The following is a 12,077-nucleotide window of genomic DNA, read 5'->3' on the forward strand; positions in this document are numbered from 1 at the left end:
CCCAGCCTCTCCCGGCCTCTTTGAGCGGTGTAAAAGCCTGAGCAGCTCGGCTGGACGGGGATGCACAGCCCTGATGGCATCTCCTGCCTCCTCGGAGCGCGGCGGGGCCGGTGCCGCACGCTGACAGCCCGGCAATTTAAAATAATTACCGAGTCTGCCCCGCAGCCTCCGCTGCCATCGCCTCCAGAGCCCGTGCAGAGCAGCCTCTGCTGCAAACTCCTGCTGCCGCTTCGTGTTTAGGTATTTATGAGCCCACAGGCCAACAGCACACCCATAAGGGAAGGGTTTGGCATCTGCCAGAGCCAGCTGGAGCCTCTGCGGGGCTTGGAGAGGGGGCTGAGGAGCACAGAGTGGCCCAGTTTGGGGTTGTTTCCACTCAGCTCCGCAGCAAATGGTGTGGCACTTCCCTCAGGGTGCATTGCTCATAAGCACTCCTGTCACTTTTTGTGCACTCCAGTGGTTTTCCACAGGTAAATGTTCATAATTGGCTGCTCCTGAGCACCTCTTCTGCCCCCAACAAGAGCCATCCGTGGGTTCAGCCACACATTTCTGCATTTTTACTAATATCAAATTAACATTTGCAATTTTCTGGGTCCAGCTTAGCAAACTATGTTACAGACAGGGAAACTGAGGCACGGAATGGGACATGACACCCCCTTGGTGACACTTGAAGCCAAGGCTTGGCCCTGAGCCCACACAGGGGCTCCTCCATGAGCAGTAGGAGCAGTGTGGGGTGGTTGAGAAGGAGGTTTGGCACTAACCCTTGGGTTGCCAGGTGGTGTCACATCCCCGAGCCGAGCAGGGCCTCCCCATCATGGCAGAAGGAGAATCTCTTTGCTCTCCTTGTGTTTCCCCTCCATCCTCTGCACACAGAGTGGGTTCTGCCCGTGAGGAGGGAAGCTCAGAGCAGCCACAGCTGTGAAAGCCACCAAGAAAACCCCAAACCACAAGAACCAAGTGCCCCAAGCACCTTCCCTGCCCCAAAGTGCTTGAAACAGCAAGAGAAAATATTGTTGCAGTTGTTCCCTGGGGATGGAGGAACCTCTGCAAGCTGAAGCCATCCCAGGGATCCCATCCCATTTCCTCCCAGAGATCCTAGCAGGACACATCTCCACGGATTCCACCCCACAGATGCTGTGCTGCCAGCACCGTCCCTGCCTGTTTGCTTTTCCCCCTTCCCAGAGGGATCACCTGCTTTCCAAAACCATCCACTGGGTGCCCTCAAGCTCTCCAAGAGCCATCTGACCCCCCACCCCACCCAGGCCCTGTTACCTGCATGGATGTGCCAGATATCCAGGCTGGAGGAGTGGGGAGCCACGGGGAACGTGAGCTTGGCCCAGGTTCCAGCTCCTTCCCCTCTGCTGGCGTCGCTGCTGGAACTTTTTTGGAGCAAATCCCTTAGGAATGCTGTAAACATTACCAAGACCCATCAGCTCCTCCTCCCAGGGGTTTTTGGGACTCTGCCCCTGCAGGCTGATGGTGGAGCACAAACTGATTTCCCCTGGTACAGGCTGTTTCTTTCTCTTCTCACAGAGGGTTTAGTTGTAGAAAAAAACACGTGAAAAACAGAATTACTTGTCCTTTTCCTCTCCCACCCTCCACAGAACTGATATCAAAAGAACTCCTCAATAATATACATATTTATTTTCTCTTAATTAGTGCCGATATTTACAAAAATTGTGATACTCTGTGAAGAATAAATTATATACACTGATGATAAACCAGACAGCAAATGCTCATTTGGATGTGTATGTACACAGCTCTGTATACCTATTTACAACGGGCAGCCTTATTGACTGGGGGGCCCCCAGCCCCTTCCCACGCCCCCCCAGCCGTCAATAAAGCAGGAGTTTCTATAAACACTGTGCAATTCAGATCCAGCTGGTGTCTAAAGTTGTGTCTAGCAAATGCATGGTTAAATGACTTGAAATTCCCACGAGTCCTCCTTTAACAGTTTATAGGCCTCTCTCCATTCCTGGTCCCATTTCTCCCGTAACCATGGAAACAAAACGTTCAGCTCCAGCATCCTTAGGATGAGTCCTTCTTGGATTTCCTCTTCCTATTGATTTGCTCAAATTAGGCACCACATGCAGGGTTGATCCAATACCCATTTTTTCCCCTTGTGCTTCGGGGACGACATTGGAGGACAAGAGCACAGTCTCAAACAGTGAGGGAGCAAGTGCAAATGGATAATTACATCTTATAGGCAGCAGAAAAAATTAAAAAATAATAATAATCAAAGAAACAAACCCCAGAAGACCAACCCCAAGCTCAGGACAGCCAGGCAGGGCTGGGGAGAGGATGTGGTGTGTCCATGTGCGTGGACCTGGCGTGGTTACACAATGTCCAGCAGCTCCTAGAAGCCAAACCGTCCCCTCTCTGGAGGAGAAACATGAATTAGGGATTTATCTCTCATCATGCATAACTGGGCTGGGGGATCCTGTCCCCGGGTGTAAATCAGTGCTGTGCTCCCAGGGCTGCTTCACCCCTGGGCTGGGCCCTCTCCTCGTGATGGGAGCAGGATGGAGCACCCATTTCTGAGCAGGGGGTGAATTTTGGGCAGCCAAATACAGAAACATCACGGGGACACCGAGGCCAGGGGTGCTGACAGGGCTGGGGAGGGGCAGAGCAGTGGCCAGTGCTTGGGGGCAGCCCTTGTCCCCCCTTGGGGCTCCTGGCAGGGGCAGCAGCTGGTCCCCAACAGGAGAGACCAAGGGATGTGCCACGTGGAGAAGGTCAAATGCTACCAGGGGGCTGAGGAAAGAGCCACAGCCTTCATTTGGGTGCAAACCAAAATGGTTTGGGGCTGACTCCTTCTTTCCTCGGCCCACTTCACCCCTGCAGCAGACTGAGCAGCTCCCATGAGTGACCCACCATGGAAACTCCCATGGATGGCCACCCCCAAGGATGTAGACCTCGGGATGAGGTCTCAGGGGAAAGGTCTTGAGAAAAGGTTCCAAGGCCAGGCTGGACAGGGCTTGGAGCAGCCTGCTCTAGTGGAAAGTGTGCCTGTCCATGGCAGGGGGTGGAACAGGGTGAGCTTTGAGGTCCCTCCAACCCAAACCATTCCAGGATTCTGTGATAACTCCAGGATTCTGTGATAACACCACCCTGCCTCCAGCAGCCACCACACTGGGACCAAAATTAACCAGAGTTTAGGAGACTTAAACCCCAACCATTACAAACAATAACCCCAAAGGCCACTCGGTGCAGCACAGCACCTGCATCTCAACCAAATCCCTTCAACCCTGCTGGGCGTTGCTGGCCCAGTCACAGAGATGGTTGTGACTGGCACAGCTGGGACTTGGGGCTGGGAACAGAGACACTGCAAAGCTGCTGTGTGCAGAGGGGTGTGAGGAGCTGGCTGCCACCAGCCCCTCAGGATGCTTCCACTCCCAAGGCAAGATCCAGATCTCCTTCCCTTGGATCCATCCCCAAGGATATTGCAAGCTCTGGAAAAGCTACAAGGCTTTGGCAGCAGTTTCAAGGGCTGACCCAGGAATTATCTAATAACAAAGCAAGGTCCTTCCTGAAATACCTCCTCCTCCTCTGTCTTTTTCTCTCCTTCTGTGTATTTATGCACAAATATGCCCATATTTATACACCCACGTGCCACACTCTCATAACGCCAATCCAGAGATCCTTTTCTTCTTATAGCTCAGCACTCAGATCTGTAGGACTTTGACACAGTCACTGCAGGGATTAATTTTCCCAATAAAACATCGTGCTCCAGAGAGATCATTTTTTCCTAATCACTTGGTGGCATCCAGCTGGTACACGAGCCTCACCCCATTGCCCCCAGCAGATATTCTGGAAGATTTGAAAGGGCTGATGGGCTGCCTGCAGGCTTGGGCACGAGGTTGGGTGTTAGAAGACAGCCCGCTCTGCAATCACAGCTTTCCATCTCTCCAGAACCGTGGCACAGTGGCTCAAACTAAAATAGAGGCGCTGCCTCCTCCGGGTGCCAAGGCAGGAGCACCTCCACAGACCAGAGAGTTCCAGGCTTCCATTCCAGGCCTGGAGGGAGGGAAGTGGCTCCTCAGGAGGAGGAAAGGACCCAGACTACCTCTGTTTAGGGGCCTGATGAACTCTAACACAGCTATGGGACCATCCCCTTTCCCAATCCCTAATTTAGCATCCTCAGTCTGAGCCACTTTGCAGCTCATTTTTGCACCTTTCAGAGTCAGGAGGAGATGGGGATGCTCAACATCTCCACAGAAACAGGCCCAGACTCTCTCAAACCACATTCCTTAAGAAAAAAAATATTTTTAAAAAAAGAGAAAAAATATCACAGTCTCCTCCTGAAAAACTGGTTCAAGATCACATCAGTGAGTCAGAAGCAAAGCTAGAAATAGCACTAGAGCTCCGACCTGCAGGCACAAATCCCATTAAAAGCTGTAGGGGAACCATTTCTGTGCGAGGCAGAAGTCTGGACCCCTCTGCTGTGTGCAGCCACGGATCCCTCTGAGCCATGGCCTTCACCCACCCTGAGCCCAGCAGCTGAGCACCGAGCCTGGGCGTTTTCCCTGTGCCCCACACAAGGGCAGCCCAGAGCTCTCCCATGAGGGCTCATTTCCCCAGGAACATCTGCCAGGGTCGGGGCAGGAGGTGCCAGGTCTGTCCCAAGGAAGGGACTGGCTGTGCTGGCCCTGCCGTGGGGACAGTCATCACCTCACGTCAGTGACAACAGCAGCGTGGCCTCTTGCTCTTCATCCCCATTTGGCCCTGCTGGGTGGCTGTGGAGCTTCCCAAGGTGGCCAGGACTCCCCAGGCTGGAGATTGGGTTTGGATGTTTGGATCCTGCTCACAGATCCGCTCTCCTCTCCTGCCTGGCCCTGGAAAGCCCCCAGGAGCACCGTGCCCAAAATCCCACATGACCAAAGGAAAACCTCACCTTCCTCCTCACCAAACCACCACAACACACCCAAAGCTTTGGCCAGCACTGCTCCAAACCATCCCAAGCCCACGGTGGGTGTTCAACAACCAGACACTTCTCAAAGTCCCACCAAGTGCCAGCATCCTCCAAAGAACCTGCAGCAAAACCACCGGCAAAACACCTCAACCCTGACCAGGAATGGGATCACCTGGTGCTAAGGGCACCCAGAGGATCCCAGCACAGCAGGCAGCTCCCCTGTGCCAGCCCCTGTCCCCACAGAGCCACCAGGAGCCGGGTCCATGGAAGTTGGCCGAGCACCCTGGGAATGGTGCCCGAGCCAGGGACTCTCACCAGCCCTGTCCCATCCAACAGGATGAGCTTCAGAACTCAGGATTTATTGCTTTTGGTTGTGTTGGCTTTTTTGTGTGCGTGCATGAAGGGGCCTCAGGGTCTCCCATTCCCCGGCTGCCTCAGCAAAGTGGAGTGCAGGACTCCCAGTATAACGAGATCCAGTTAAGGACAGGCTGGGGACCTGAGCACCCCTGAACAGGGATCAGAACAGGGATGCTGCTGGTCCTCTGCCCCACACAGGAGCAGGGACTGCCATGCACAATCATGGACACTTGGAATTAATTACAGCCAAACCTCAATCAATCAATCAACCAAATAAACTGAGGAGTGATTCCACCTGGCCAAGTGGAGCCCCATCAGCACAAGATGGATGCTGCTCTGGAGTGGCATTTGGAGCATTGCTGTAGATACTTTAGCACCAGTTGGATTATTGTCAGGAGCAGGGGTTTCCTCTCTGAGGAAGGAAGGGTCTGGCTGAGCCCTCCCCAAGCTCCTTGTGCTCATCCTTCATGCAATGTTTCAGGGCTGATCACGCCCCAGTTCAGCCCAAATTCACCCTGACTGAACCCTGTTCCACAGCTCAGGGAGGCTTTGCTCAACCGTGACCTTGGCAGAGATTTTCCTCTGTCTCCCCTGGCCTGGAAGAGGAACAAGGCACCTCTCCCTGAGGATTGTCAGCGATGGGGAAAACACAAACAAACCCACACAGGGATGGGGAAAGCAGGTGAGATTCCCCATGGACCAACAGCTCTCTCCCATCCCCAGATAACCAGGGATGAAGAAGAGAGAGAACCTCAGGCTCTCTGCACCTTGACCCACTGCTCTTAACACCCTGAAGAAGGCAAAGCAAAGGCTCAGAGGTGCCAGCTCAGATCCAGGCCACCTCAGCACCGGCCCACTCCATCACAAAGGAACAAACCCAGCCCTGAGGGGGTTGAGAAGGAGCTTTCAAGCCCAAAACACACCTTGCCCTGGTGACCCCACGGGCTCCAGGCCACCCTGCTCCAGCCCATGTCCACCATCCCAGCAGCCCTAAGCTGGGACACCCTTGACACCCCAGGAGCTCTGTTTGCTGAGGATTCGGCCCTGTAGTCGCTCTCCAAATATCTATACACACACACACACAGGAATTCTATGGGAACGGCTGAAAACTGCTGAACAAACAAGTCAGGAGGGCTGGAACCTGCTATTCCACCTGCTCCTCGCGCCCTCTCCGATCTGCCGTGGTTTCTGCTCCTGACACCACGATTAATGACTAATTACTCGCCCCATAATGAGCGCAGGTGTTTAACTTTCAGCTCACCTTCCCTGGCTTGCATTCGTCAGCTCTCGTGTCTGGATGCTCGGACACTCAGGCTTTGCCTCATTATCTCTCAGGCTTTGCACTGTTATCTATCCAACTGTTGTCAGCACACGCCTTCCCCATCCGGTTTTTAACTATAATGGAGATTTTTGAATTCCCATGAATCTCCTTCGAGCCACCGGAGAATCTATAAACACTATAAACATGAATACTGTATAGTCTACTAAGAAAATATATATTTGTGTGTGTATTAAATATTCAGATTCATGCAACGAATATCCATGCAGCTGTACTGTATTACTGGTTAAATTTCACTGCAGTATAAATATATTATAGGCCACAGCATAGTTGCTCCAGTTTTATATATAGATATAAAAAAAGATGCTTTTTCCAACTCATTTTCAATGTGTCAGTGGAGGTGTCTTTGGTGATCCTGGAAATATTGATGATGGAAGTGTCACCTAAATAAATAAATAAATTCCAAGCTCTTGATTTATTTACTCGTCCCTCCCGATGCCTGGCATAGAAAATTTAAGACTTAATAAATAATGTGCCGTCACACTAATTATCCCTCCCCTGGGCCTCACACTGGCACACTGCAGTGGCTGAAACTGTTGCAGCATGCAGCATTTTCAGTTATGAAACACGAGCCGGGCGCCGCGTTCGCGCTCGGCTTCCCCGGGGCAGGCACCGAGCCCTCCAGCAGCCCGGCCCCACGCCTGCAGCCGCCCTCCAGGAGGTCCTGCCTGACCTTTGCCAGCTGTTCCCTGTGCCCGGGAGCTGGCTGTCACCCAGGGCAGGGACCAGGGTTTGTCCCTTCCATCCCCATCCCGCTGCTGGAAGTGCCCGTCCCCTCCGTATCTTTGGAAACCCACGAGCCTGGGATGGGAGAAGTGCAACAAAATGGTTTGGATTTGTTGGGTTTTTTTGCACGGACGCTTATTCGGTGCAGAAATCAAAGGTTAAAAGTCACTTACACAGCTATTGCTTCCCATGCAGAACCAAATATACACCGTAGAAAATACTGTATTAACTACAATGCGGAGCAGCACTCAATATCTGCAATTGTTCCACTTCAGCTTTAAATACGGGACTAGATTTTAGCGACTAGACATCGGTTAGCATTTTGGTGATATTCACATAGTTTGTGTTAGCTAGGGTGCAATTGGCTGTCTTCAAGTTCTCCTCCCTAAAATCCTCATTGCTATTGTTTACACCTTCCTGGATCTCCATATAATCAGACTTACTAATAGTAGAGGCACTTCTGCTTTTCTTTAGGTCAGGGGAAGAGGGGATCTTTGGGCAGCTGGTTACTTGCAAATATTGAGCCTGCTCCTCTCCCTCGGTCTCCCGGTGGTAGAAGTAATTGAAGTTAGACACTATGACGGGCACTGGTAAGGCAATCGTTAATACGCCAGCGATGGCACACAAGGAACCCACTATTTTCCCCCCGATGGTGGTGGGGACCATGTCTCCGTAGCCAACAGTCGTCATGGAAACCACAGCCCACCAGAAGGCATCGGGGATGCTCGGGAACTGGGACTCGCTCTCGTCGGCCTCGGCAAAGTAGACGGCGCTGGAGAAGAGGATGACGCCGATGAAGAGGAAAAATATCAAGAGGCCCAGCTCCCGCATGCTGGCCTTGAGAGTCTGTCCCAGGATCTGCAGCCCCTTGGAGTGCCGGGAGAGCTTGAAGATCCTGAAGACCCGCACCAAGCGGATGACTCTGAGGATGGCCAAGGACATGGCTTGCTGGCCCTGCTGGCCATCCTCTGGCTTCTCGGCCAGCTCCGTCCCTAAGGTGATGAAATAGGGAATGATGGCTACAATGTCTATAATGTTCATGATGTTGGTAAAAAAACCAGCCTTGCTGGGGCAGGCGAAAAACCTCACCAAGAACTCGAAGGAGAACCAGATGATGCAAAGTGTCTCCACGATGAAGAAGGGGTCTGTGAAAGAAGTGGACTGCTGGTACCCCATGCTGCTGTTGGAGTAGGGGGGATGGCTCAGCCCGCTACCGTGCATGTCTTCATTCTCATCCCGAAAAATGGGCAACGTTTCCAGGCAAAAGCTGACGATGGAGATTAAAATCACCATGACAGAGACAATAGCTATAATCCTGGCAGGGCCTGAGCTCTCGGGGTACTCGAAGAGCAACCACACTTGTCTCTGAAACTCGTTCTCAGGCAGCGGCCTCTCCTCTTCCTTGATGTAGCCTTCATCCTCCCGAAACATCTCCATGGCCTCTTCCCCCAGTTCATAGAAGCGGATCTCTTCGGAGAAGATGTCCAAGGGCACGTTCACCGGCCGCCGCAACCTGCCCCCGGACTGGTAATAGTACAAAATGGCATCGAAGCTGGGCCTGTTCCGGTCAAAGAAATACTCGTTCCGGAGAGGGTCGAAATATCTCATCCTCTTTTTAGGATCCCCTAGCAAGGTCTCTGGAAACTGGGCGAGTGTCTTGAGCTGCGTCTCGAAGCGCAGCCCCGAGATGTTAATGACCACCCTCTCACAGCACTCATGGTCGGTCTCAGGGTTGTACGTGTCCTGCGGGTGACCGGGAAGAGCTGCAGCTTCATCTGCAGGATCTCCAGTGGCAACTGTCATTATTGGGCTTTAAAAGAAATCCTTATGCTAAACTCTTCCCAGCGCCCGGTGGTGGGATCGGGTTCAGGGCAGGGCTACTATCCTGCAGAAGGACAGGTACGTAGGTTTGGAAGAGTCTCATGAAAAGGCGAAGGGATGAGATAAAAATAGAGGAAAAAAAAAAAAAGAAGAAGAAGAAAGAAAATCGCCCCTGCTGAGAAAGAGAGAGATGGAATAAAGTTGGTGGGAGGAGAGCAGATCCCTTCTCTAGCACGTCTATCCCCTTCCTGGAGGGGTTAATTTGCCTTCCTTGGGACAGAGTTCAACAACTCCCATCTAAACCCGTTAGGTGGAACAGAGGAAACACCTGAGGAACCATCACCTGTTCAAAACCAGCGTGGAAAAACTGGCATTGGTAAACCAGGGCTTATTTTTTGGCTAAAAATAAAAATTCCGGTTAAAAAAAATAAAGAGGGGGAAGGGAAGAGAAAGGAAGGAAGAAAAATAACCCCATCCAGCCCTGAAGTGGCGAGAGGACCCCGCGGGGTGCTGGGCTCAGCTCATTTCCAGGCATGCAGCTAAGGGTTAATTAATATTTAACCGTGCGATCTCAGGCAATCTACCCTCCAGGAAAGCTCCAGCTCCGCTTTTAAGTTTAACACCTTCCCAATCCTCTTTCCCTGGTGACATGCTGCCCTCCCTGCCTGCAGCCGAGCTCTGCGGCTGCCGGAATGTGGAGCCGGCGGCTGCAGCTGCCCCGCGGACCACCGCAGTCCCCCTCCTCGAGCGCTGCTGTCCCGGCTCCTGTCATTCTCTGCAAACCACCATGGCACACAGAAAACAAATCACATTACCTGGAGAAGCCAAATCTTAGTGTCTCTTAGTAACACCGATTATCTGACCCTGGGGAAATCCTAGAGAGAAATACAGGCTTCCAAGATCCCCATAATTTCCTCTCTCTTCAAAGTTAAAAATAATGGTGAGTCATCGCAGAAAAAGGAGAAGGGGCATAAGAGGGGTTAGATTCCCAGATGGTGGAAGTCAGGTCTTGTAATGGTTTGGACTGGAGAGAGAGAGAAAGAGAGACAGAGAGACAGAGAGACAGAGTCTTCCCGGGAGCTGTTGCAGATCTGCACTTCAGGGCAGATGAGCGTCTGTCTGATGCCTTCGGTAAGACGGCGAAAAGCTGCTAAGCTCAGCAAAACCCGATGTCCCCAGTGTCCTCGGGAGGTGTGGCATCGCCTGGAAAAAACACCGAGAAGGTAGCAAGCTGTGGGGGCTCGCAAGGAGCATCCGCAAAGCCGCGGCTGCTCGGGGCACGGCGCTCCCCGGCCGCCGGCCGCCCGCCCAGCCCGCACTGCAACACCAGCGAGGCGAGGGCGGAAAAAACCCGAGCGCCGCGTCCCTGCGCCCCGCTCAGCCCGGCGGGGCCCGCCGAGCCCGTGCCAGCCGGACGAGCGGGGGGGCAGCGACGCAGCCCCCCCGGCAGCCGAGGCTCTGCAAAGCCACCGAAGGTCCCCGAGTCGGTGGCACCCACCGGGCACAGCAGCCGCGGCCATTGCGTCGCGTCCCCCGGTGGCTCGGGAGGTTCAGCCACCGGAGCGAGCCCCCCGCCGGTCCCCGGCTGCGCCCCCGCCAAGGCCACCAGCCCCCGGTGATGCTCCGAGCAGCGGGACCTGCATCCACCCTCCCCATGCTCCCGAGAGCCAGCCCCCCGGCCGACCCACCCCCGCGGGAACTGGACTCCGGTGGGTGAAATTTCTGCTGGGGATGTTGAGGCTCATGTCCCCGGTGGGCGCCGGGTCCTCAGCATCCCTGCTCCCGACGAGCGCTGCCCTGGATCATCCTGCATTGCCTCGCACCGTGGAGATGCTCAGCCCGGAGAGGGCCAACCAGCCTCTCATTTTTTGCCTCTTTTTTTTTCCCCCTCCCAAATGAAATAAAAACCCCTCTAACCTCCCTTCTTCAGCTCCAACTCGACTTGTCTACTTTGAGCCAGGATTACAGAACCGGGCAGGGGAGGCAGGTGGAAAATATCCCCGCAGTCCCAATCTCCTCGGCAAAGATTTCAGCCATCTCCAGGCCATTTATGCCTGTTGGTTCCTCTCTTCATCCCCCGAGGTGCAGATATTGCCGCAGATCCCTCTTTTCTTGGAAATTTCCCTTTTCCGTGCAACCCTCCTCTCCCTTCTCCTTATGCACTAGAAAAAATAGTACAACCCTGACGAGGCTTGCAGCATTCAACCGCTTCTCTTAACCCTTTTCTGCCAGGCCCAGAGGAGAGGAGGTCGCGTTTGTCCCAGTTTTTATCCTTTTCCTGCATTTTCTCCCCACCACTCGCTCCCCAGCGACTCACCAAGGAGTTCAGCTGGATTTGACCTTCCCTGCCTCCTCTGAGCATCACGCCAGAACACCACAAACAACATCCTCCTGCTGCTGCAGGAAAGATCTGGCAGCCACAAACCTCCATCTCACCAAAGATCAACCAGCCTTCAATGTTTTGGGGTTTTTTTTTAATAAACATGCCGTTTTCCTCCTGCCCGTAGACTCTCTCCTCCCCTTTCTCCCTTCCCCAAACACCCCAGATTTGTTTAACAGCACAGAAATTTACTTTGTTTTTATTTAACATGTTGATTTTTATTTGGCACGGGCTCTGGGCTTCTTCCTCCGACTCCAGATCCAAGCGCTGATGCTCGGTGCTTGGCGGGGAGGGTTTTACGGCATCGTCTCACTTGACATCACCCATCCCAACACTCAGTTTCTCCTACTCTCTTCCCATCGCTGCTTGTCCTGGCAAACAACCTCCGCCCGCCCTCAAGCATCTTTAGGGTTAATCCATGCAAATTTGGGGGCTGAAGGGGGGGATGGAGGAGGTGAGGATTTGCCCAAAGCCCCTCAGTTTGCTCTCCGCCCGCACTGAGCACTGCGGGCGGGAGTCACAGGATTTGGGGTCGTGTTTGC

General features: G+C 53.4%; 1 protein-coding gene across 5 annotated transcripts; it reads right to left on the reverse strand.

Moving 5' to 3' along the window:
* Positions 1-1,622: 1,622 nt before the first annotated feature.
* Positions 1,623-11,385, reverse strand: KCNA2 (potassium voltage-gated channel subfamily A member 2). Of its 5 annotated transcripts, none has more exons than XM_064398827.1 (3): positions 11,073-11,385; positions 9,971-10,358; positions 1,623-9,219 (listed from the first exon to the last, which is right to left on the reverse strand). In XM_064398827.1, exon 3 carries the CDS (start codon positions 9,135-9,137, stop codon positions 7,638-7,640), a length of 1,500 nt encoding a protein of 499 aa, XP_064254897.1. In that variant the 5' UTR covers positions 9,138-9,219; positions 9,971-10,358; positions 11,073-11,385; the 3' UTR covers positions 1,623-7,637. The 5 variants fall into 5 exon arrangements, with proteins under 5 accessions (XP_064254897.1, XP_064254896.1, XP_064254894.1 ...); XM_064398826.1 differs by having other exon boundaries at positions 1,623-9,327; XM_064398824.1 differs by having other exon boundaries at positions 1,623-9,330.
* Between the last annotated feature and the right edge of the window lie 692 nt (positions 11,386-12,077).

This window comes from Passer domesticus, chromosome 25 (genome assembly GCF_036417665.1).
Source record: "Passer domesticus isolate bPasDom1 chromosome 25, bPasDom1.hap1, whole genome shotgun sequence".
NCBI classification, from domain to species: Eukaryota; Metazoa; Chordata; class Aves; order Passeriformes; family Passeridae; genus Passer; species Passer domesticus.

Excerpts from the sequence above, each read along its gene's own strand:
- KCNA2 (XM_064398827.1), bottom strand. The coding sequence starts at position 9,137 with ATGACAGTTGCCACTGGAGATCCTGCAGATGAAGCTGCAGCTCTTCCC.